This window comes from Balaenoptera acutorostrata, chromosome X, assembly GCF_949987535.1.
Source record: "Balaenoptera acutorostrata chromosome X, mBalAcu1.1, whole genome shotgun sequence".
In the NCBI taxonomy this organism is placed as follows: domain Eukaryota; kingdom Metazoa; phylum Chordata; class Mammalia; order Artiodactyla; family Balaenopteridae; genus Balaenoptera; species Balaenoptera acutorostrata.
The window spans coordinates 21,654,747-21,680,054 of record NC_080085.1 but is presented as its reverse complement, the minus strand read 5'-3'; the positions used below and the strand labels follow the sequence as shown (position 1 = coordinate 21,680,054).

Genomic DNA, 25,308 nt, shown 5'->3' with positions numbered 1-25,308 from the left:
TCACATGATCTTCTTTGGACTAATTTTCAGCCCACTCCCTGCGTGTGCGGGAGTGTGACTCTGAAGTCACGGAGTCACCTGCAGCCGGGTCTTGTGGATTGCCGACGCGGGGCCCGCTGAGGAGGGAAAAGTGCCCCTGTGTCTCCCAGTGACCAGCCGCAAGGACGCCCGTGAGGCTCCGCGGCTGGAGGCTCGCTCGGAGGAGACCGACGGGGCTGCCCGCCTCTCGGCTGCGTCGAGACCCGCAAGCGGAGAGTGGGCTCTCCGGGCCGGGGAGGGAAGGAGGAGGGAATCAGCGCGCAGAATGTTAGTTTAAAGCTGAACAGGACAGTATACTAACACAGAACTATGGGTGAGGATGGAGAAGGAAGAATGCGGGAAAGATAGGAGAAGATCCCAGGGGCCTTGGAACAGCAAAGAGTGCTTAAAAGAAAATCAATGTCAGACAGAGCTCGGGTTCTCCTTCGCCCCCCACTCCCATCATCCAAGTGTAGGAAAAACTGGTGAGACTCAGACTAAAAGCCAGAGACAGGCAGACAGACAGGCAGACACACACACACAGAGCGCTCCTTGTCCTCTAGCCTTTAATAGTAGTAGTATCCGCATTAGTATTAACATTATTAACGTGCCTGTTCCTAACCCTTCATCCCCTCCAGTTGTGTCTTGAATGCTCCTGCCAAGCCAGCCCTATCTGTCTGCCACCCACCCACCAACATCCAAGAGTTAGGCAGATGTTTATGGCCGGAAAAAAAAATCCCAGTTATGCCTCCTTGTATTTTTAAATACTGACTGTAAGTGATTCAAGTATAATCCTTTGTAAAACGCTTTTCTCTTTGACACATTGAAGGGATTGAGAGAGGAAAACCCGGCGTGGATTCCCCCTCCCCGGCCCCTCTCCCGCCCACCACGCTCGCCCCCACCCTGACAGCGTCGGGGCCCCTGGCTGTCCCTTGGGCCCTGCACCCAGGAAAGGAGGGCGTCCGTTCTAGCCCCTCGCCTGGGCTCGGCCCAACCTCAGTCGGAGTTGAGTCTCGGTTCTCAGCGCTGGACGCGCAGGAAGCTGTTTGGGAATAAACGCGCTCTCCCTCAGGCTCGCTCTCTCGCCTTTGCCAGGGGGAGTTCAGAATTTTAGGCATTGAGATTTGGTTGAAGCCGAACCTGGGTCCCTCCCACCCTGGAGCGCTCAGGGCTCCCGGCAGGTTCCGCTCCCTGCGCGTGATCTGAGAGTGTCCAGCCTCGGGGTGACGGCCTAACTAACAGAGGCTAACTTGTGGGGAGGAGAGGGAAGCGAGTCCGGGGAGAAGGGGGAGACTCCAGGACTTGTCCCCAGCTGCCCGTCCTCGCAGCCGACACTCGCCTGTCCCTTTCTGCCCTGTAGGTGCTCTAGGGAAGGCCGCGCGCCTTTGGCAGAGCTTTGTCTTTAAGGGGACTTTTTCCAGAGTTGAAGACGGAGATGAGAGCGGTTGAGGGACGCTACCAGCAAGAGAGCAACCGCCGGGCTCAAGGTGAAGACTAACAGCTCAAGGCGTTGGGCCGCAAGAGAAAACTGAACGCCCCAACTGCAGATATTTGCTTGCGTCCGTCACCTCGAAGGCCCGTCCGGCCTAAAGAGGACGGCGGCTGAGGGCCACTGAGGTCAAGGCGCTGTCCTGGGAGCGCAACACTGGCTTTGAAAAGGGCCAAGTCGGTGTGAATGCGAGCCGAGCTTCAAGGCCTTGTCTCCAAGGGAGTGAGGTCCTCGGGTTGGTGGAAGGGGCACACGTCGCCCGAGTGGCACCCACATGCCTGACATCCGAATAAGCTAGAGCTTCGGGCTAGCCCTAAAGGGTTAAAGGAGGAGCTCCAGGAAAGTTGTTAGTTAGAAAGTTGTTAGTTAAAAACAAAAAATAAAAATAAAATTGGCTCGGGTGCGTACCTGCTGTCCCCCCTCCACCGCCGGCCTTCCCGGAATCCAGTCCGGGTTTTGCTCGGAGCCCACAGCCCGGCGCAGGCCTCTGGCGAGAGCCAATCAGAGGGCGCCTCTCAGCACGTGGAGGAGAGAGACTCCAGAGCTCCGCGCCCGCAGCTCACTACACTTGTTACAGCTTGTCCTGAGCGCGGAGAGGGCGAGCTCTGGCCACGGGCAGGGCGGGAGCCAGCAGCCAGCGACCGAGCGAGGCAGAGAGGCACAGAGATCGCAACAGTATCCATTATAACCAGCCATCTAACCCCACCCCCCCAACACACACCCATCCGTCCCACCCGCCCCGATAGGCAGCCAGCGGCCCGCTTCTCTGCGCCCTGGGAAAAAACCCCAGCCATGAGCAATCAGTACCAGGAGGAGGGCTGCTCCGAGAGGCCCGAGTGCAAAAGTAAATCTCCAACTTTGCTCTCCTCTTACTGCATCGACAGCATCCTGGGCCGGAGGAGCCCGTGCAAAATGCGGCTGCTGGGAGCCGCGCAGAGCTTGCCTGCCCCGCTGGCCAGCCGCACCGACCAGGAAAAGGCCGTTCAAGGTAAGGCTGTGCTTGCCGGGCACCTGAAAAGGGTGCTGGGCACTGGTTTGGATGTGTGATGTTCCGGGGCCAGGGGCCTGCGGTTGTCCAACTGGAGACGGAGGAAAGAGAGGGAACAACTCTGAGGCCTGGTGCCTCAAAGAGCGGTAAACATCTCGCCAGGGGATGTCTCTCCCTCCCCCTCTGCTTCCAGAGAAAGCAGAGACCGAGCTTCGCTTCAGGGGCCCTTAGGTTCTCGGTATCCGTCCTTAGGTCGTTCAAATGCCCCCTTTGGCGGCCTTGGGGGTGCTCTGAAGAGGGGCAACAGGCCAGAAACAGCAGGTGCCGGGTGGACTCTTGTAACAGCAACTTAGTGAAGACAAGAACCCCAAAAGCTGTGAATGGGGACTCCAGGCCGAGTGAGCCTTGGCCTTTCCTCTTTGGAAGATTTCTTTATATGTGGTGGTGTGCTCTTTTCTTCTTTTTAAAATTGTAGATTACTTGTGACCTTTTAAACCCAAGCTTTGCAGAAAACATCTCCCTGGGATTCCCCAAATGCTCCTTATTGTATTTGAAGTGTATGAAATGTACAGCTTCTGGGTGTTGTTTTTTTCTCTGCTATGCTATTTTTTTTAAACAGTTGAGTTGTTTAAAAGCTCTTATTTTTTTCTAAAATTAAAAATTTCAGAACAACTGTCGTTTTGCCCCGAACCTGTTACACTCAAGTTTCGCCTTGAGCTGGCTTGCAGAGGTGTCGCAGGGAAAGAATTGTTGATTTCTTTTAAAATCCGTAAACCAGCGGTCCAGCCGCAGCGCCACTTGGAAGACGGGAGCGGACAGCGGAGAAGGGGGCGTTTAAAATAAAACTGACTTTTTCCTTTTCTTTTTTTAGCCTGCAGTGGCACCTGTGCCAGGCGCTTCCTCGAGGGGAAGGAGCGGCCTGTGCCTATTGCACCCCCTTCGTCCCCCACCCAGGCCTTTCTGAACCCATTTTCTCCAGGACGATTTTTCTGTGCTCGGAGCCGCCAGCCCCTCCCGCTGGGGTCTGTCGGGGCAAGGCCGCACTCAGGGCCACGGGCCGCTCCCCCTTCCCCCGCAGGGGTCGCCCGCCGGGCAGCGGCCCCTCTCGCCAGCCCCGGCCGCGTGGCAGAGCCGAGGGCAGAGGTCGTGCGCGAAGTTTTCAGGGTGGTGGTGATTTTTTTTTTAAGTTGCTGAATGTTTTCAGATTGCCCCCTGCCCCGAAATGGGAAGGAAAAAAGTGAGAGAGAGGGCAAGGGGAAAGAAAAAGAAAGGAATAAAGGAGGGAAGGAAGAAGGGGGGGCGCACAAAAAGAGAAAGGAAGGAGAGGGAGAGGGGAAAGAATGATGAGGAGAAGGGATGAGAGAGAAAGAAAAGGAGAATTTAAAATGAAAGGAAGGGCGAGGAGAGAGAGAAAGACGTAAAGGAAGGAAGGAAGAAAATAAAAGGAAGAATGGGAGAGGGAAAGGAAAGGAGGGACGGAGGAGGAGAGAAGGATAAAAGGAAACCAGAGAAAGGGAAAGAGAGAGAAAAATGTAAAGAAAAAGAAACAGCAAGAAAACTGGGGAAGGAGGAGAAGGGCTCGGAGTCTGATGGCGCGGTGGGGGGGGGGCGCTCGCGCCGGGGCCTAGGCGCGGAGGGAGCGGCGGCGGGCCGGCCCGGGCGGCGACTCTGGCGGGGGCGCCCGGCCGGCCGGCGCGCTGACCGCTCTCCCTTGCCCGCAGGCTCCCCCAAGGGCAGCAGCGCCCCGTTCGAGGCCGAGCTGCACCTGCCGCCCAAGCTGCGGCGCCTGTACGGCCCGGGCGGGGGCCGCCTCCTCCAGGGCGCCGCCGCGGCGGCGGCGGCGGCGGCGGCGGCGGCGGCGGCGGCCACGGCCACGGCCGGTCCGCGGGGGGAGGCCCTTCCGCCGCCGCCGCCGACCGCGCGGCCCGGGGAGCGGCCGGACGGCGCGGGGGCCGCCGTGGCCGCCGCGGCCGCCGCAGCCTGGGACACGCTCAAGATCAGCCAGGCGCCGCAGGTGAGCATCAGCCGCAGCAAGTCGTACCGCGAAAACGGGGCGCCCTTCGTGCCGCCACCGCCCGCGCTGGACGAGCTGGGCGGCCCGGGGGGCGCCGCGCACCCGGACGAGCGCCTCGGCGCGGCCGGTGGCCCCGGTGGCGCCCCGGCGGCGAGTAGCGGCACGGGCGCCGAGGACGAGGAGGAGGAGCTGCTGGAGGATGAAGAGGACGAGGACGAGGAAGAGGAGCTGCTGGAAGACGACGAGGAGGAGCTGCTGGAGGACGACGCCCGCGCGCTGATCAAGGAACCGCGGCGCTGCGCCGTGGCCGCCACCGGAGCGGTGGCCACCGCCGCTGCCGCCGCCGCCGCCGTGGCCGCTGAGGGCGGGGAGCTGTCGCCCAAGGAGGAGCTGCTGCTGCACCCAGAGGACGCTGAGGGCAAGGACGGCGAGGATAGCGTGTGCCTGTCTGCGGGCAGCGACTCAGAGGAGGGGCTGCTGAAGCGCAAACAGCGGCGCTACCGCACCACGTTCACCAGTTACCAGCTGGAGGAACTGGAGCGGGCCTTCCAGAAGACGCACTACCCAGACGTCTTCACCAGGTACGCGCGAGGGGTGGTCGCAGCGGCAGCGGCTGGAGGGAGCGAGTGGGTCCGGGAAAGGGAAGGTGGGCGGGCAGGGGCCCCGGGCTGGGGCAGGGACTCCGCTCCTGGACTCTACCCAGGAGCGCCCTCCCAATGCACCCACCCCGTTGACCAAAAACTACTCCCCCCCCTCCCCCCTACTCCGGGCCTTAAGTTTAGACTGGGATGTTTTTTGTTTTTATTCCTTCCCAAGGTCTCTCCAGTTTAATTTTTTCAAATTACGAGTTTTCGTTAGAGAGAGAAAAAGAAACGGCCTTTCCAAAGGCCGCCCGAACACGCCACCTTGGAGACGTGCGCACCCTTGCGCACACACTCAGGGCCCCGGGCGCTACGGTCCGGAGTCCGGGCCTGGTCCCAGGCGAGACGCAGGAAGCGCTGCCGGCCCTCGCCGCCAGAGCTAAACAGGGGCTATTTTTGGCCGCTGTGTGGTGCGCTCGCCATCCCTGCCTGATGCCCCGGGCGCCTGCTGGGTATCAGGTAACGCAGTTCGCAGTGAAGCTGCCCGTGCCTGGGGAGAAGGCCGTTAAAAAGATCCGAGTTCTGTCATTTGAGGACTCCTGAAATAACCGAAGGAAGTCAAAACGGGGCAGTGTTTGGTATCTGTACAACTGTGGAGGCACCGGCCAGAATCTTCCCTTCTCATCGCTGCCCTCTCTCCCTCCACACACATTAAACCCAGTGTTGGTTTAATGTACGCGGGTTCACAGGGGCGGGCATTGATTGCTGGAAGCCTGGCAGGCAGTAGACGGAACAGCTGGGGGAATTTTTCTCTTTGGACGGCTGTCCAACCCGGGTTTTCCTCCTGGTTACGCTCCACTTCCCACTCGCCCGGGTTTTTTTTGGGGGGGAAAGATGTACCTGTGAGATGACTGGGCCTCTGAGGGCCAGCTTATTCATCCTACCTGGGGCGCCGGCCTGGCTGGGGGCCTTCCTCTCCCACCCCAAGGCTTAGGTCTGGCTCGGCGAGGAACCAGGGTTAGGGCAAACTTTCCCCAGCGCGGAGGGAGAAAGAGATGGGTGTTTGCCCAGCGTTGGGCTTGTCAAGCTCGAGCAGCACCTTCGTATGAGGCGTGTGCGGCTTTTCAACGTGCATTTTAGTAGCAGCGGAAAGCTGTCCGGCCCTTTGAACCGGAGGAGAAATCGCTCAGCGTTCAGGAGGCCCGAGCCAACTCTCAAGTGTAGTTGGTCTAGCCATTAATTGCCAAACTGTCTCCTAACCAGAAACGGAAAAGAGTAGATTTGATGCGGGGCAAAGGCACTGAACTTGATCATCCCCTGAGCTAAATTTGGTCCTCCCCTGTGTCATCCAGTCCCTTCGTTACCTTTAGAAAAGAAAATAAATTTTAAAACAATTGTGTCTATCAAATAGCTAACCGGCCGACCTGCTTTTCTGCATTTATCACACGTGTAATTCAAAAGAAGTAGATGATGTGGTGTCGCTTGGCACCCAGGTCTGCCCTTTTTTAGCTTCTCCAGGGGAACCAAAGTACATGAAGAGGGGCAGCTCCTTTTTGCCACCCCATGCTCACCTCTTTCCGACCCAGGGGGTTAGTTAGAGCCCCTTGGCTCCCGCCCGGATCCAGCCGGGAGTGTGGTTTTGGGCTTTTAGATTTGCTGATGCTCACTGTAGCAGAAGGCAGAAGGAGGCTCTCCAGTGAACCGGTTTTCTCCCAGTCCTGAAGTTTGAGGTGTGGGCCAGGGGCACTGCCAGCAGTGCAGACCCAGGTCCGAGGCTGGGGCGGCCCCCGCTCTTTCATATTAGCGAGCGGAGGGCCAATTATTCTCTGCGCGCTCATATTTTCGGTAAACAGGTCGTAAGCCATTTTACAGCATCTTAATGGTTTCCTATTTGCCTTAATTGTCGCAGTAATAACTGCAATGACGGGGTAGGGTTTCAGTTAAATTGACTTCCCCTGAGATGGGCAGGGTTTGTAGTGGGCACTGGAGTCAGGAGGTGCGCAGAATTTTGTTTAATCGAAAAATTACCCCACTGAACTCTTAACAAGCTTAACATATCTCCAGAGGGTAATGGGGAGTATGACCTAAAGGGGTGAGGGAGGGAGGATGGTGGCGGAGAGAGAGAGATGGAAGGAAAGGCAGAGAGCTGGAGAGAGAGAGAGAGAGAGGAGAGGGGAGAGAACATTTTTTAAAGAAGGCAGAAAGAAACCAAGAGGGCGAAAGAAATGTTTTTAGTTGGGTGCTGAGTTCTCCCATTTACTATTAGGACAAAAGAGGCTATAATCACTCTGTATGTGTGTGTGTCTTGTCTAACTCTGGCTTAGAAGTGAGAGAGAATCCGAGACTTAGAGACTCAAGAAGTCACCCCTGTCACTCTTGAATATAATATGATACAATATAATAGATAACATCCTATATCTGGGAGTGTGTTGTGTTTTTACGTTTTCAGTCAAATAGAAGGCACTCCAATGTTGAAGGGATGGTGATGCCCAGGTGTGTGGGGTGAGACCCTAATGGAGGAGGCTGCCAGCGAGGGAAAGAGGGCTGATGGGGGTTGCTGGAGCCTGCAGTGACCTCCTGCCTGTGTGTTGCTTTCTTATAGGGAGGAACTGGCCATGAGGCTGGACTTGACTGAGGCCCGGGTCCAGGTGAGCTGCACTGCAGAGAGGGAGGTAGGGAGGGGCAGTTGGCTGGGGGGAGAGTGGAAGAGAGATGGGTTGATGGATTCGAGGGTTGTTGAGAGACCCCCTTCATAAAATGAAGAGAAGCAGAATCAGAAAGATAAACCCAAACACTCACACACAAAACTATATTAAAATATGAAGACCTGGGAGGTTGAAGGGGAAGATTTTGGGGTTTGGGAGCCTTGTGGAAGGAGTCCAGGATCAGAAGAGGGGTTTCAGGGTCCCTGAGACTGTAGTTCAGAAGCCCCCTGGTCCACAGCCCCTGTAGGAAACAATCTGCGGACTGACTTCTCCTGATTGAAATAATGGGATGGAGCATGGATTTGGTTGTTAGACAAATCCGCTCAGCTCCAAGCAGGTATTTGGCTGCGATTAAGTCTCCAATCGGGCTTCATAAAAGCCCACTTAGTGCTAGAACAAACAGGGCCATTTGAAGGCAAAATGCTGTTTGATTTCCCCTCTGCCCGCACAAGGAGCTGGCTAATGCTATTTGATTTCCCATTTTTTATAGCAATGAGCCCACATTGATCTAATAGGGAGTGAGTGCAATGCTATTAAAGGTGTTTGCAGCCCCATACCAGAGTGCATTTCCGAACCCAGGCCTCATAACCAAAGAGACGATCAACACTGGGCAGCCCCGACGGCCAACAGAAAACAGATGTCCCTGGGTTAGGAGCTGAGTGAATCACTTTACAGTCAAAATCAGGTGCTGATAAAGCACAATAAATTCCATATGGCTCATTTAATACACAACAGCTTCTTGCATTAGAGGGCTAATGATGAGGCCTGTCCCCTCCTTTCTGTTGACACATTTCTCCATTGTCAAACAGAGATGTGACAGCAACTCTGCATTTTCAGCTCAGGGGAACGAGTCGTGGGAAAGTTAAATAACTTTTAAAAAGAAAGAGAGCGCCCCCCCTCCCCTTCTCCTCTCTCCCTATTCACTGGAGAAGATGTAATTAAGTGAATATGAATTATTAGAGTCCTTTCGTTTACCTTTGGGGGGCCTCAGAGGTATTAATTCAATAATGAGGAATTGCAGGGGGACATCTTGATAATTGCAGTTGAGCCGGGAGAGCTGATCCGTCTGTAGAAGGTTTCCACGTTCTTTGAGGGCATTCTGCCTCCACTGTTTCCCCCCCCCCCTTACTCCTTTCACTGCCATCGAGGAGGGGTGGATATTGTCTAGACAGATTTGGATACACAAAAGCTGCCCACCCAGCCTGGTCCCATCTAGTCTTTCTTTTTCAAGTCTCTGAATTTCCACACTGGAGTGTTTCTGTGATTCTCAAATAGATTATTTGAGGGCTGTGAAATGTTATGGATGGGCCCCCTTTTGGCAGAATTTTAAGTAATCAACCGACTTGGATTCTTGATTTTTCTTGCTCTAGGTGGCTGTCTAGAAGTCAAACCAAGCCTAGATACTAGTGCTAGTAACGACAACCCCCATTGTGTATATTTGAAAGGCATAGATGTCTTAAAAAATTTTTAAACATATTCCTCTGGGATCATTTACATTATATTTTAATATAACTCTGTATAGCCCTGGAGTTCATTCTTAATTTTTAGACTTGTGTGCAGGCAGAAACCCAGCCCTAAAAATATTAATGCCTTCAGGGGAGAAGGAACATATCTTCTCAGCTGTGGGTGTGATGAGCAGGTCACATAAAAATAATTTCATGCTCCTAGGAGTTATTTTTAGACTATGGTAGCTGCCATATTTCAGGTAAAGGTCTCTACTAAAACTGCTTTCTATTAACAATTAGCAAGATACCTTGTGCTGAAAACCTCCCCCAAGCCTAGAACTATCTTATTTAAATAACCTATTTAAACCACATCCCCAGAAGAAATAAAGGACCTGTTAGCTAGCTCTGAAGATGTGCACAGTCTACAGGTATCCTACACTCTGGTTTCTGTGTCCAGGTATTGCTGAATACCTGGTCCCCGCAGTCAGTGCCTTACTCAGCAGAACCCGGCCCTGCATAGAGGCCCTGAAGATAGCAGGCTGTGTACCCCACACTTCATTTCAGGGAGAACTGGGCCCCTAAACTGTATGCCTGTTTGCTTATTACCATGGGTATTTCTTCCCTCGCTCCCAGTTCTCCCCAAGCCCAAGAACCCAGTGTAGTGTTCATAGGCGTTCAATAAATATTTCTGGAAAGAACAAATGAACCGCCTCCCCGATTCCCTTTTCAACGCGGAGCAAGAATTTTGCCACCTCTTGGGTAAACCTGAAATAGGCGAAAATAGCTGATTTGAGGCAGAAAGCTGATAAGCATTCTTCTCTTGGTGGCTGCCTCGTCCCAAGAGTCACCACTGAATGCCAACTTCTGCACGCCTTATTTTGCTCATTCCTCATCACAGCCTTATGAGTAAACTTTTATTACCCCCATTTTACAGATTAGAAAACTGAGGTTCAGAGAGGTTTAAGTGACCTGTTTAAAGACACAGCAAGCAAAAGGCAGCGCAGACATTTAAACCTTGGTTTCCTCACTTCTGAACACACGAAACTACTTTCCTTAAAAATTGTAAAGGAACTAGGCTGGTTGAAATATCCACTGGAAAGGGTTCACTTGCCCAGTGTTTCCTGCTGGCTTTAAGTTGGGCCCTCTTTCACTGCCCCTTTGGCCCCAGACGTGTCCTTGAACAACCTGAGGCCAGAGACGGGTGAGGTGGGCGCGGGCCGCAGGGGAAAAGAGGCAGGGCCCGCGGCTCGCGGGGAAGAGGCGGGGGCGGGGTGGGGGGTGGGCCGGAGCCGCGCCGACCCCGGCCTCTTTCCGCTTTGCAGGTCTGGTTCCAGAACCGTCGGGCGAAGTGGCGCAAGCGGGAGAAGGCGGGCGCACAGACCCATCCTCCGGGTCTGCCCTTCCCCGGGCCGCTCTCCGCTACCCACCCTCTCAGCCCCTACCTGGACGCCAGCCCCTTCCCCCCGCACCACCCCGCGCTCGACTCAGCCTGGACGGCCGCTGCCGCCGCCGCTGCCGCTGCCTTCCCGAGCCTACCTCCGCCTCCGGGCTCGGCCAGCCTGCCGCCCAGCGGGGCGCCGCTGGGCCTGAGCACTTTCCTCGGAGCCGCCGTGTTCCGGCACCCGGCCTTTATCAGCCCTGCGTTCGGCAGGTAATACGCGGCTTCGGGGAGTCTGTCTCTCTCATACACGCAGAGGCCTGGGTCCAGGGAGGAGGCTGGAGACAGGTAGGGACTACACACATCTTTTCTCTTTGGCTTAACCTCAGAGACTTAGCCAAAGAAAATAATCTCTAATTTTGCCTTAAACAATGTGGATCTTGAAGGGAATGACTTGGGACTGAGCGGCAAAGGGAAAGGCAGTGGCGATAATAGCAACCGTGGAAATTGGAAGTGTTCAATGAAAGCTGCACCAGTACAATTTGAAGGCAGCAACAGCCCAGGCCATAGGTGGTATGTGTGTAAACGGGTACAGGTGTAGGCCACAGAGCCAGAATGACTTTTCAAGTTTTGCAAAAATCCTTCCTCGTGCCCCAAAGCCTGGCAACCAGAGGAACACAGCCCTGGCCCCCACAGGAGCCCTGGAGCCACGGGCCCTCTGGGTGCAAAGGATTCTTTCTTCTTCCCCAGACTCTATCTTCCTTGTCATTCAAGTGACCCTCTGGCAACCATACCCCCGACCCCCATATATACAATCCCCGAACCCCCCAAAGCGGCACAAGACAACGAAAGAAAAGAAACAGTTCATCATATATTATAACTCCCTTTCTTTAAATGAACATCGAATGATGAAATTAAAAGTCTGTATAATCACACAGACAAAGAAACAAAGGAGAGGTGTATTAAGTTGGAAAGTGCAGTGAAAATAAAACTGAATGCAGCTTCAATGATCTCTCTTTGGGAGAACAAAGAAATAATAGATTCATCCAACTGCACAGCCACTTAACAAAAAAATTATCTTGGAGAAAATTTTCAAAAAAGACTCAGTAAAATTAGTTTCTTGTAACAAACCAATGAAGTAAACAGAAAGTGCACTGAAGTGTAGTTAGTGACTCAGTTTACCTAGTGGAACCAGGGCATGTTACGCCCCCTCCAGGCCACACTTTATTTCTTTCTGGAAAAAATTGTTAAAGTCCTCTGTCCCTCGCTCTCCACCCTCTCCTTTACCCTTCTCACAACAAATGACTTGTAAAAGCTGGCAAACCACGCTGGAGTACCGGCTGCCAGATTTGGAGAGGCTGGAAGAGGAGTGCGGTGCGGGTGGTACGAGAGGTGGAGGGTGGGCTTGGGAGAAGCAGGAGGCGCTCCTCGAGCCCAGGTGGGCTCAGTTCTAATCGTGGAAACCCTGAGTTGGCCTTGCGGGGGCCCGGAGCCAAAGCCCTGGGGGGAAGCGGCGGGGGTAGGGGTGGTGGCATTGAGCGTCAGGGGCGGCTCGGGCCTCAGCTGCAGGTCAGCGGTGCAGTGCGAAGAGAGTGGAGGCGCCGTGCGGGGCAATCCCGGCGCCTCCCGGAGGCGGTGGCGCGGACTGGAGTCCCAGGCTTGGGCTGCGCCGTGCGCCGTGCGCCGTTCGCCGCGCGCGGGGGTCGCGGGTCGGGGCTCTCTGGGACTAAAGGCTGCAGGGGCGCAGGGAAGGCGGTGGGGGAGAGGTGTCGCCGCTCCGGGACGCGGGGCCGCTGACGGGTTAGAGCCTCCTGGCGAGCAGAAACCTACAGGCGGGCGCCCCCACCCCCACTTCGCGGTCGTCGGCCGGGCACTGGCAGCTCAGCCCGGCGCGGGAGGGCGGCCTCAGCGGAGGGAAGGCCGGCAAACAAGACCGGTTTTTTCAAGGTACAAGGAGCCCCGGGCCGAGAAGGCGCCCTATATAGAAGAGTACAAAGTGGAGCACAGGTCTTGATCAGTTTTGATCCCATGTTCTCCTTCCTTTCTCCCTTTTTTTCCCTTCTCCTTTTCTCATTTCTTTCTCTTTTTGTCTCTTCTTCTCTCTCCTGGCAAATAGTATTACAGGCAATTGGAGCTCCTGGTCTAAGAATACACCCCCCTTCTTAAGCGAAAGCACAGAATCCGCGCAGTTGGGCCATGGGGTTTTGAGACTCGGGGCTTGCCTCCGCCGCGGCTCTGTCCCCTCGGTCTTTTTCCCCCTCTGTTGGTTCCCTGCTCTAGTAAACCCTCTCAGAGCACCCCAGCCTCCCGACCGCGGGTCCAGCTACTCCCCAGCCCGCGGCCCACCCGGGCCTGCGACTCCCCGCCCCAGCGGCGGCGCCCCTCTGCGCCCTTCTGTGCCTTCTGCTCCCCCGGGGAGAGGCGGCGGGAAAGGCTGCCCGAGGCGCTGCGCGCAGCTCCCGGGGCCGTGACCGCGCTCTTTGCTCTCCCTGCAGGCTCTTTTCCACCATGGCCCCCCTGACCAGCGCGTCGACTGCGGCCGCGCTGCTGAGACAGCCCACGCCGGCCGTGGAGGGCGCGGTGGCGTCGGGCGCGCTGGCTGACCCGGCCACGGCGGCCGCAGACAGACGCGCCTCTAGCATAGCCGCGCTGAGGCTCAAGGCCAAGGAGCACGCCGCGCAGCTCACGCAGCTCAACATCCTGCCGGGCACCAGCACGGGCAAGGAGGTGTGCTAAAGGCTGCCCTCCACCCTCGCGCCCCAGGCGCGATCCGGAAAGGTCACCTCACTCAGCACCACTTAAGACCAAATGGAAACAGAGGACCAGCACACTCCCGAGACGGCACTGAGAGAGCGCACCCGCCTTCGCAGCAGCCTGGACGCGGGCAAAGGCAGCCCTCGGCGCTACCGGACGTGGCACCTCCTCGGCTGGCTGTCCACCCGCCCTTGCCCTTGCCCTTGCCCCTGCCCCTGCCCCTGCCCCTGCCTCTGCCCCTGCGCCTGCTTCTGCCAACCTCGCTCCAACTCGAACGTCCACTCTCTCCCGTTCTTTTACTGAAAATATCTGGGAGGTTTTCTCCCTAAGACACCTGGTATTGAAGTTAAAAAATTTAAAAGCCCAACCTCTCTTCCTCCTGACACCCCACTTAGCTTTTCTTTAATTTTCCTAATAGCATTTTGGCGCTCTAAGTTTATCTCCCCAGCGTGGGCCCCGGCTTCGGGCCGGGGAAGCGAATGCGAATCTGTAAGATAGCTAACAGTGCACTTAACGGAAAGGGGCGTCTTGTTCTTGTTCTCTTCTTTATCATACACCAACCAAGGTTTTTATATCAAACCAAAGGGAAATACTCTGCTAGAATATGGACTGTTGAAGTCACCAAACTGTGATTATTGATTCTGTACATACCATTGTTATTAAAAAAAAAACAGAGCTTTGTATATTTGAAATGTTATAACGCAATTGCACTCAGCGTGGTATGGTAAAAGTTTGTCCTCCTGTAGATTCTTACTGTGTTGTAGATACGGTAGGGTTCCTAGACAAATATTTATGTACTCAAGCCCTTTATTTAACTTATTAACTGTAGAGGCTTCCGAAACCCTCAAGGTAAAGGCAATGGTACAGTACTTTTTGTGTAATGTGTAATTGTTATCACTTTTCCTTGCTATCTAGTGGAGAAGTGTCACGCTCAAAATAATAATAAAAAAATATATGTTTAACAAAAGGAAGTGTGAATACTCTCTACAGGCTCTGAGGGGACAGTAGTAGGGAGCCCCCCAGAGGCCGGGCGTGGGCTCCTGCGCCCCGGCACCTCCAGGGTTTATCTGAACTCGCGTTTTCCTGGCAGAGGCCCCTGGTTTGAATCTGATCCTCAAAGGATCCGTAGGGTTTCCTACGAAGGTTAAGATCGCTGCCGCCGCGGCGCTTTCCACGCGCATCTCGGCTTTCTCGGGTCTTGTCGCAGCGGGAGCTGGGGGGCCCGGGGCCCAGAGGTGGGGTGGGCTTGAGGGAGGGAGGGAGGGAGGGTGTACCGTAGGCATTGTTGACGGTGAAGACAGAAATCTGAAGCGAGCGGGAGTCTTGGCTCGAAAGGCGAAGGAAACTGTTTGTGGAAAGTGCCACGTACAAGGAAGTGCGCAGTCCGAGATGACAGGTAATGGCGAGAGCGAGGAGCCCAGGCGCTGGCTTCCGAGGGGGCGGGCTCCACGGTACACGCGCGGGTAGGAGGGTGTGTGTGTGTGTGTGTGTGTGTGTGTGTGTGAGAGAGAGAGAGAGAGAGAGAGAGAGAGGGTGAGAGAGAGAGAGAGAGAGAGAGAGAGAGAGGAGGGAGGGAGGGAGGGAGGGAAAGGGAGAGAACGCAGGAACAGTGATGGAAAGGCAGCGAGGGGTATCCAAGTGGCAGATCTTAACTCGACAAATGTCATTACATCACTTATCCAGGCATTGGGAAATGTATATACTTAAAAAAAAATCTAAACAACTCAGGTTTCGCGAGGAGACCCAAACAGATTTGCAGTCTGCACCCTCCTGGGCGCACCCCTCGCCGGCGACGACGGTACCTTCTCCCTCCCCCGGGCCCTGCCTGCGCCCCGCCGGGTGACCGCTCGGTGTAAGCCCGCCCGCGGGGGCCGGGTCTCGCCAACGCTCCCAGGGTGATGGGAAAGGGAAGAGAAGCTTAATTAGTTTCAATTTGCAGTAATTAGCGCGCTGGACCTTTGGGGAGAGGGGCAGGCGTGGGGGGGGGGTGCGGAATGCTGCGGCGTGACAAGCGCGGCTCTCGGAGCCGGTGCTGCCGCCCCGCCAGGCCGCGGGACAGTCGGTCGCGGCGGGGGGAGCAGGCGTGTCTCCGGGCCGGGCCCGCTGGGCTCCGCGCGCGCTCCCGGGCCGCGCCCCAGAGAAGGGCGGCCGGGTCCTCTCGCGGTCCAGGGCGCAGGCGTGCGCGACCGAGGGGCAGGTGCGGGGGCGGGCAGAGGTCAGCGGTGACTCGGGGGTGGGCGACGCGCTCGGCAGCTGCCGCGCTCAGGCCCGGGCGTCCTCGGTTCACCCGCCCGGCCGGAAAGCCGCAGCTCCCCGTCCCCCGGACACCTTGGGGAGCACGCTCGCGGGGTTCAGGGCTGAGGGGGCTCCCCGGACCTTGGCCGTCGACCTTGGCGGTGAGCCACCCGGCCCCGGCCCTGGGCTTGCGAGGGCGGCGCTCGCAAGCGGGGGCCCGGGCCGGGGCACCGGGAGTAGGCGCCAACCACCTCCGCTCAGCCCTTCCGCCGCACGCTCCTTTCTCGGGGTTTGCAGGCCCGGCGGGAACTTTCTAGGACGTCCCCAGAGATCTGAGTGTCTCAAGCCTTCAGACTGCACAGGGTCTCCTGGGGTGAAGGCCGCTTTCCTGGGGTGGGCAGGGCTACTCGGGAGTTTTGGGTGGGGTGGAAACTGGGAAGTGCAGGAGGGGCGTGAGGGAAAGGGCCTTTTTTTTTTTGGTGATCGCTATCAATTTTCCGTCGATTTTGGCTTTTTGTTTAGGTAGGGTTTTTTTTCCCCCCTCCAGGCTGCCAGTTGGATGGTATACGAGAAACAGTACCATTCTTCCTGTTAATGAAGTCTTTTTTAAGTCATTTTTTCTCATTTGACCCTTCCATGGAGCAGAAGCAAATTGCGTGAAATTACCTCCAAGGATTACATTTATTACTGGCCAATGAGAACCCCTTGCCTTGTTTTACAAACTCTTAATCCTATGTCATACTGATGCCGCAAACAAGCCCGGTCCTGGGCCTCCTATTCTTTCAACTTTCCCCAGCTGGAGGGACCTCATTCTGCACTTAATATTCCCCATAAATATCACACGCTAAAGACCCCCTGACTTCCAGCAAGTCCACATTAAACATGTGACATGTCACGCATGACAAACTCTGAGTATCTTTTCAAAGCAGCATTAGAAGCAAAGAAACCAATTTTCTTCTCCTTCCAAACCTCCCCAAGTGCTGAATGATGGGGATTGGAAAGAGCCACTGGAGCGTACTTAGGGGGATTTTATGAGATTTTCCAGAATGATTTAATCTTATTGTGAGCATTATTAATGAATGGCAACCCAATTTGGCCCCAATATCTGGGAACGCGGTCACAATGCTGGGAGCGGCTGACCACCCCCCCAACCCTAAGCAAACCTCTTCCACCCTAGAGGAGGCCGTGCAGAGCCCAGGGGAGTCCGGGAGAGCCCCCGTGATGGGGGTACGGCTGTTCCCTATCACACCCAGGCCGAAATGCCCCACCACCCACCTTCCCAGGGCCACCCCTACAGCATTTTGGGTGAGGGGTGAGGGAGCCCGGTGTGGCCTCTGTGGGAAGGATGAGGGGAAAGGCTAAGTTAATTTGCTACATTTTCAGACAGGCTAGCCAGATCCGGAATGGGCCCCAAAAGGCAAGGCAAGAAGGGAGCAGTTTGCAAAGTATTTTCAGAAGGTGCCCCTAAGTGTTCTTCCGTCACCAGCTACCCATGGGTTGGACTGTGGACAGTTAGGGAGGACAGCTTAGGTTTGTGTGAGGAAGATAGAAAGTGGGTGAAGTAAGGAGAGTGACCGCCAAAAGGAAGGTTTTGGGACTTGAAACTCAGTCTTCAGCTAAAGTCACCGCTATTGGTCCCGGCCAGTTCCCACTTTTTTTTCTCCTACTATCCCCGCCCCGCATTGGGGCAAACACTTAATTATTATTGGTTTTGATCTGTAATGCCAAGAGACAAGGCACTTGTACTTCTCTTTTTCATATCATCTTGAGTGCAAAGATCTTACTAGAATGCAAAAGGGGCTGATGTTAGAGGAAAGGAAATTATACGTAAGTTAGTTCAACTTGCTTTTAGAGGAAAAAAATGTGTACGTGAGCGTGCATGTATGTGTATACACAGAAGTGTGTCTGAATGAAGGGGGTCTTAAATGGGGCCTAAAATGGCATTTTGGAACACCGAGTTCCACGGAGCAATTGCTTATGTATTTAAGTGACAGTGGCAGCCTGGCTGGGGGGCGGGGAGAAGAAAAGCTGTCACCTGACCGGGGTGGGGGGGGGACGGGGGAGAAGTATTTTTCAAAGGAAAAAGTTGTGTTGCCCCTGGACTTTATTAACAGTCCAGTTTGAAGTATACATTTTTTCCTTTAAAGAAAAGGGAGTGATTACCAGTTGTACATTAAGAAATGTCATTCAGTAATTTTTATTCATTCTCCGGAAATCTTCGTAAAAGCCTGAATCATACTTCTACAAGCAGCAATTTTGTTAATCCAGGGGGTTATTACTCTGGGCCCTTATTAGGTTCTACACCACTGCCAAGCAATCCTATAACCCTCTCAAAAGAAGTTTACCTCCCTGTTATAAAACCAGTAGTGGTATTTATACTGTGCAATAATTAGTGTATTACTTGAATCCACTAACACGTTCATTTTATCTCTGCACAAAACCTCTAGTCTGCTTATAGAAAGCTTGTGCCTCCTTTGGTGCTGGTAAAGTGGTGAAAGAGTGAATTGAAGGCTGGTTGCACTTTCTCCTTTTGCCTCGCCTTAATTCCCATCTCTTTTTGCTCTCATCCAATTAGCACAGTGTATTAAGCGGTTTATCATCTCATAGTCAGCTATTGAGAGAAACAAGGCGAGCACTTTGCAATAGAACCTGCGCTCCTTTGACACCCTCAGGTACTTACATATTCCACTGTGCTATGAATAATAGAGGAAGAATGGAGCGCTAATTCCCTCATCAAAGAATGCCTTGTCTGCTGCTTTGCTCAACAACACCATTCTGATCAAAAGAAAAGCAATAAAGCTTAGCATAACAAAACGAAACCTACTTATTAGCTTAGTGGTTAAATTAATGCAGAGCCGCTGCTATTCAAAACCAAGGTTTGAAAACAGCCTCCAACAACCTGATAATGCTGCCTTCGGGATGAAGGAATTTTAATCTGAAATTTGAGGCTGGCTCAGATGAGTTAATCTATTAAACTGCTATAAGGAAGCTCCACAGCAAACCGTTCAATTAAGAAATATTTAGGTGAGCAGAGAGAGAGAGAGAGAGAGAGAGAGAGAGAGAGAGAGAGAGGAGAAAGGAAAGGCAAGGCGGGTTAAAGTTTGGGATGAGAGATGGGAGAACTGAATTGAGGGTCTGGGGTTTAGTGTGTTTTTCACAAAACCCTGACACAAGATAGGGAAATCTGCTTTTGGAGTTTCTTTATCTTTGCATTACTTGCCAAACTAATTTAAATGCTATGTTCGAAAAGGCGTGTTGAGGTGTGTCTGTATGTGTGTTGTTGGTGAGAGGAGGTATGGGCTGGAGAAGGGAGTGGTTGTGAGGGGCAGTGAATTCATCCCCTTTCACCAGCCTCTCCCAAACTCCAGTCTGTCAACTTTGATTAGCCCCACGTCCTGGGCAACAGTCTCCATCTGTTTCCTAGACAAATTAAAACCTTAACTGAGCAAGCTCTTGTACGATTTTCAACTTCCGGCCTCCCCTATCCCCCTTTACATGAAGGAGAGTTGAGAGCAAGTTGTGACCAAGATAGATGTGCTCCCTGTTGTAGGCAGACCCTAAATTCAACAGGAAACATGCCCCTTTCAGATGGGTTCCTTTAGGGCACTAAAGGAAATTTAGTACTCTAAATTTAGCCTAGAGGTTTAGTCTGGCCCACAGCATTTAGAATTTTATTTTTAAAAATCAGTTGCCAAGGTTTAGAAATCAAGACACTTCATGGCATATCTGGATTCCTGGCTCCTCTTGAAAACCGGATCATATGGCCACCCTGGGCTCTGTCCCTCCCAGAATTGCTGAGTAGCTGCTGCCCCCTTTGGACGGGACGTGGCCACTTGGGTTTACCAGGCCCTGCCACTCTCTAGTGTGAACCCGGCCTGTTTCACTTTTCTCACCCGAGCTTAACACTCATGCCAGGGAGCCTGTGGAGACATATGGGGAGGCTCCCCGTTTACAAAGAAGTGGGCAGCACCTCTGCACCCATCCTACCCATGCGCTGACAACCGACGCAAACGAGGGAGTAGAAACCTTTCTCAGAGAAAAGTGACCATGCCATGTTCCAATCTCCCAACAGAGAGATCCACTGGAATTCATAAAGTTGCAGTTTCAACTTTCTATAAAATCCTGGAATCCTCAGATGCCTCCTGGAATCCTTAGGTGCCTCTCAGAAAAGCCTCTTAACTAACCTGGAGTTACTGATCTGAATAAACAAATATCAACCACTGTGTTAGCTCTTTTCGGGAACTGTACTAAAATTCCTGACTTTCTATGGACTTTCTACAGAAATGGTTCCTGCCCTCACAGTGATTACAATCTAGATGCAGGGACAAGAAGCAGACCAGTGAGAACCTGTTTCTGTCTCCTGGAGTTTCTTGACGAGCAAGTTCAAGATAACCCTCTATTTGTATTTACCATAATAACCCCAGGTCCCAGAAATCAAGGAAAACGTGCCTTCTCTTCGGAAAGCAAAGTGGGAGCGTGGGCTCAGGAAGCATACATTAGAGAACCGTCTCTATAACCCTATACGGTAACAGCGAGGAAAAACCACCTAATCCTTAGTTTCCCAGAGCAGCCTGGGTGCTGCAACTTCTGACAGGTCGCAGAGCCTGAGGTACCAAGGCAGTAATTAATTAACCGACACGGCCATTAACCCAGTGTTTCTACTTAGAACCTGAGTATAGGAGACAGAGGAGAAATGAGGAGAGGGTGAGGGAAAGAAAAGAGAAGGCAAAGCAAGATACAGGGCAGCGTCATCTCCACTGCTTAACAAGTAAGCCTTTACTAGGGTCCAAGCCGGGTGACCTTTCTCCCAGGAGCCATCAGCCTTGCTTTCCAAAAGGAGACAGCACTGGGCTCTTGGCTTAGCTCTCTTTGGCTGTCCAAGTCAGCAAAGCACATGAGAAGCCATACTTCATCTCTTAAAGGACACAAAGTGCATGGAAATGCCACTCAGAACACTGGAACATACATCACACCGAGGATCTCTGAGTGGAGACCTGAGTGGGCTGAGGATTGGGAATGGGATGGTCTCCAGTCATCCCTTACTCCTGGCTGCCCTCTCCAGTCCAGTCTTTGCACCTGATAAGGAGTCACTGCAACTGATTTCCCTTTAGAAAACTTTATTCTGAAGTGAAAAAAAAGCACAGCGTATGTTTCTTTTATGAAAATCCATAGGTAGATATTTTTTAAGAATATAGCATAGTTGTACAAGGGGAAATATGTTTTGTTAGTATAATCTTACCAAGAACGTAAGAAAGGAAAGACTGATATGTTGAAATACGTTTGGCTTCTGGCAAAAAGGCACCGTTCTGAAGAAATGAGAAAAATAGCGCCAGGGCCGATTAACCATCTCTCCCCCCAGTTTTTCTGAATATAACACAATGATCGTCACCCCAACCTATACACATTTTTAATGAAATGCTATAGGATATGAAATTATTTAACGTGCTTTCCTTTTGTATAAACCTTTACCTAGAATTTCTACTTGAGGAGATAAAAAAGGAAGGTGAGTGTAAAACGGCTGCCCAGTGTGCATGTACGCGTGCATGTTGGGCTTTGGAGAAATTCAATACACAAGTAAGCTCTGTTTAATCTATTTAATCAGTGCAAGGCTTCTAAATCTCCCCCCTCAGCTACCTATATGACAGAAAGACTGAAAAGGATAGCCACTCCTGGAGCCAGCAGCCAAGGAAGCACTTGGGTTCAGACTGGATTTAACTGGCCCGTGAAAAGGCAAAGTGTCAGCCCTCCGACCAAGCTCCACGAACCCCTCTTTCTGGGGGCGCCTCTGCTGAAGGTCCTGGGGCAAAGCCTGGGGTGACTTGCATCCCAGCCACTCTCAATTTCTCTTCCCTCACCGGCCCCTCCCCTAGAAATCCAGTCCCGAATGCGAATGTGAAGCAGCCATCTCCAGGTGGTGTTTCAGCAGCACGAGGTATACTGTCAGAGGAAGGCGGTTTTGCTGTTCTCTGATGCTTGGCAGATTAAATATTTTTGCAGTCCCTTCCCCCTTAATAATCCCCCTCCCAAGCCACATCCACACAAACATGATAGGTAGTCCCAAAGGAAAAGCGATGCAGGAGAAGCAGCCAGGGCCATGGTGCAGGTGCCGAGGATGCGGGTCTTCCTTCCACCGCCCCCGAGCGTCCACTTCCGGGAACCCCTCAGGACCGCACAGCACAATCGGCGAAGAGTTTGCTGAGATTCACTTCGGAGTAGCCACTTTGGGACAAGAACTGCTCTGCTGTGTTCTTGAGTTTTCTATAGTCCTGAAGAACTTTGGGAGTAAAAAACTGCTTCTTCAACTTATCTAAAAAGAAATAAAAGTAAAAGGATTACAAGTCTCAGAGGCAGCTTCTTGTAAAGAGCATTCAGTATTGCCCAAGCACTAGAAGCAGGGGCTGTGGGTTCTGTTCTCAGCTCCAGGTCAGATGTCCTCACGGTCCTGTGGCTGGTCTACCCCTGGGGCCAGTCCCATGCCGGGGGGGAAGGGACCCCGAGATTCCTCTGTAGAAGCCTTTCTTCCTTCCCCCTGCCCGCCACTTCTCAGCACCTAGCTGACTCAGCGCACCGGGGACAGAGCCACCCTCGACTGACGGGAACTGCAGGTGCAGGGCCATGTGCGGCAAGCAAGGTGAACTCCACTCCCAGACACCGGATTCGCGGCACTGTCAAGCACAAGCACACAACTGCATGCAAAGTTCGGATGTGGCAGGAACTAGTCTGTCTCAAAAGGAAGGCAGAGCCTCCCAACGCAAACTCTCCAGATCAGCTGGGCCTAGTCAGCTTCTTCGAGTCCCTTCCATCTGTGTCCCTCTGCTACACAAAATCTCCTCTGCTCAAAGAGGCGAGGGGTAGGCTGTCTGGAGAGTACCTGTCCATTGGCAAGACTGCTTTTTTCTTCTTTGTCCACACTGTGTGCCCGTGAACTTGAGGGGTGCAGCCGTCCTTCCTCTGCTCCTTCCACCCCATTCATCCCTGGCCTTAGAGAGGGGTACCCTCAGCCGGAGAGAGAGGGTCCTTTCTTTCCCTCCCCAGGGTGTGAGACCTCTACATTTGGTACTTTGCAAGGAGCACTGGGCAGAGACACCCAGGTCTGGTCTTTTGGGGATGGGGGTGAGCCCTGGGGTTGCCAACCCTGCCCAGGATGGTTAAGATGACACAGCTTTTGTTCAAAGCTGCTCAGGAACCCTGTGAGGTGTTTGGAGAGGCCCTTCTAAAAAAAATTCCCCATCTGATGGCTGAGGAAACTGGGCGGTTAAGTCACTTGCCCCAGGGCACATAGCTGGAGATCTAGGATGCAGAAACGCAAACCCAGGTAGCCAAAACCCTGAGCCCACGCTCGGCAAGGCTCACTGTGCCCCGTGTCCCTCACTGTCCCTGCACCCCGTGTCACTGCTCCCAGATAGAGACGGGCAGGCCCCCAGATGCTGGCCTGGGCCAAGGAGGCTGGGGGGAGCGAGGCTGTCCGGCGCCCCGGGATAGGAAAGCATCGGGAAGGAAACACGGAAGGGAGTGCATATCAATCACCAAAAGAAAAAACCCCACGGGAACAACAGAGCAACAGTGAAGTCTACAAAGCACCTGGAAAACGAAAACTTGGTCTCCAGGTTTTTGTTCTTTAGCTACACATTCGCGTTTGTTCTCCACAACCTTTTCTAAATTACATCAATTGCCTTTCAAAAAACAACAACAAAAAGTTTTGTAGAGAGGATTTAAATGCCCAAAGGGGGTGGAAAGAGGCGAGAAGAGAGAGAGGGGGCGCATCGTTAAGCGAGGAGAGAGACACTTTGAAAGTTCTAATTATCGGAGTCTGGGAATACACAACAATGGCCCGAGCAGAGCAGTGGCGGCCGAGGCCAGCGCCCCATGCATGTGAATGACAAAAATGCATGTGTGACGGGGAGAGACATTTACAGAGCTGTGGTGAGACGGAGCAGGGGAGGAAGAGAGAGGGCACAGCTCCTGATGTGTTTACCTCCTCTGCTGATGGGATATTGACTTTTCCCACCAGGTTGGTTAGAAAGGGGACTATTTACGCTGCTACACAGCGGAGTTAGAATGACAACCAGCGTCACTCGGTGCTCTTCTTCGTAAAAGACAACTGTGACCGCCAGCATATCCCATAGCCGGTCAGTACAGCCCAGGCACCATTCCACGCCGGTCAGAGATGCAGAAAAAAGCTCCTACTTGCTTCCCCAATGAGAATTGAATCAATAATGTTTGGAAGGTCTTCTAGAAAACAGAACTGCACGAGCTGTCACAGGCCACATCGGGGGTGGGAGCTGAGGTGGGGAAAGGGTTCACCCCTTCTTCGTGGTTTTTCTCTCCCTGCTTTGGGCACCTGGGCCACCCACGTTAGGCTTCTGTCACTCTGTTTCCCTTAACGCTACACCTACCCGCCACTTTAGAACTCAAGGGGAAATCCCAGGGTTAAATGGTGGAAACCAGTTAATGTAGCCGGTAGAACCTGATTCCTTCTCCCTGTTCCAGTTTTGGGAGTCAGGGAAGAGGCCATCTTATGAGCACCTGACCCGAAGCAACGACTGTTAAAAGATTTCAAGAGGACATCAGGCAACAGGCGGAGAAGAAGTGCAGCCGTCCCGCCCCATCCACAGAGATGCCACTGGCCATGGCTGTTGCTGTCTCAACAACCAACAAAAAAATCCAAACTTCAAGACAGGGAAGGAACACACGAGCACACAAGCAAAATATGCTCTCGTGGACTGAAGTAACACTGGAAATCACTCATCTTAATACACCAGCAAAGCGAATCTACTTTTCCTGGGAACAACATTTGAGGAACATGTATCTACAGCTTTTTTACCCTGGTCCTTTCTACATGATGATTCCTTAGGGTTATACACTCATTACCAAAAATATCCTGTCCCCAAGCCCTATGAAAACAATGAAAACCGAGTCAGACTAGACTATTAACTATTCACACAATATTTTATCAGACAAGAAAATGAACTGCTAATTTAAAAGTTGGTTTCTACTAATTAGAGTCTAAAACCTCAAAATCATGCAAGCTACAGTATTTTCTACATGGGATGAACTAGACCGTCATCTGCATGTTGAACTTGTCTTAAATATTTTATTTAAAAGTCAACTGATCAAATAAGATGTCAGAACTATTTTTTTAAAAAGTGGAGCATTCTCTCATCTAAGGAAACCATCTCTATTTCAGATATTTTATTTCCGTGTCAGTAAACTGAAAATCTCTTTTCAGCTTTACTCTTTGTAAAACCCTTTTTGGACTTAAAGAAATACACTGAACTAGAAAGCACGAGGCAAAGACATTTTAACATCGCCTACTGGTTATTTTATTTTAATTAAGGCAGGCTTAGGCACACAGGCAGCAGCCGTCTCTGTTCTGAATGTCTGTTTCATTTATTTCCGTGCAAAGGTATCAAACAACAGTCAGTTATAATTGATTCTGTCAGGTGTTATACAGTCAGTCATAATTGTCTCTGTGTAGAGGTGTGTCAATTTACTATATCTGAATTAAATATTCTGTCAATTATGAAATCAGGTAATAATTTCAGTCAGTTTTTTTAATTGCATGGCTTCCCACCATACCGTTCTCTGATTTCCCACCTTTTCTAATCCGTAGCCTCCCTCCCTCAGTGCAACGTGAGCTTTGCTATAAGGCGTGGAACGCAGGAAGCTTTGGGAATTTTGAAAGAAAACCTCTTTACAAT

At 52.7% G+C, this 25,308-nt stretch overlaps 2 protein-coding genes across 2 annotated transcripts in view; one reads left to right on the top strand and one right to left on the bottom strand.

Annotated features, from left to right (window-relative positions):
- The first annotated feature begins 2,093 nt into the window (after nt 1-2,093).
- ARX (aristaless related homeobox) lies at nt 2,094-14,316 on the top strand. The gene is made up of 5 exons (XM_057537518.1): nt 2,094-2,495; nt 4,217-5,090; nt 7,693-7,738; nt 10,563-10,891; nt 13,114-14,316. The coding sequence occupies exons 1-5, from the start codon at nt 2,300-2,302 to the stop codon at nt 13,352-13,354; spliced, it is 1,686 nt and encodes a 561-aa protein (XP_057393501.1). The 5' UTR covers nt 2,094-2,299; the 3' UTR covers nt 13,355-14,316.
- A 6,870-nt stretch (nt 14,317-21,186) lies between these two features.
- The window catches only part of POLA1 (DNA polymerase alpha 1, catalytic subunit), a 295,898-nt gene continuing 291,776 nt past the window's right edge, over nt 21,187-25,308 (bottom strand). The window contains exon 37 of the mRNA XM_007181502.2: nt 21,187-21,914. Within this exon, the coding sequence (XP_007181564.2) occupies nt 21,769-21,914 (146 nt within the window). The 3' untranslated portion in view covers nt 21,187-21,768. The remainder of the gene's footprint in view (nt 21,915-25,308) is intronic.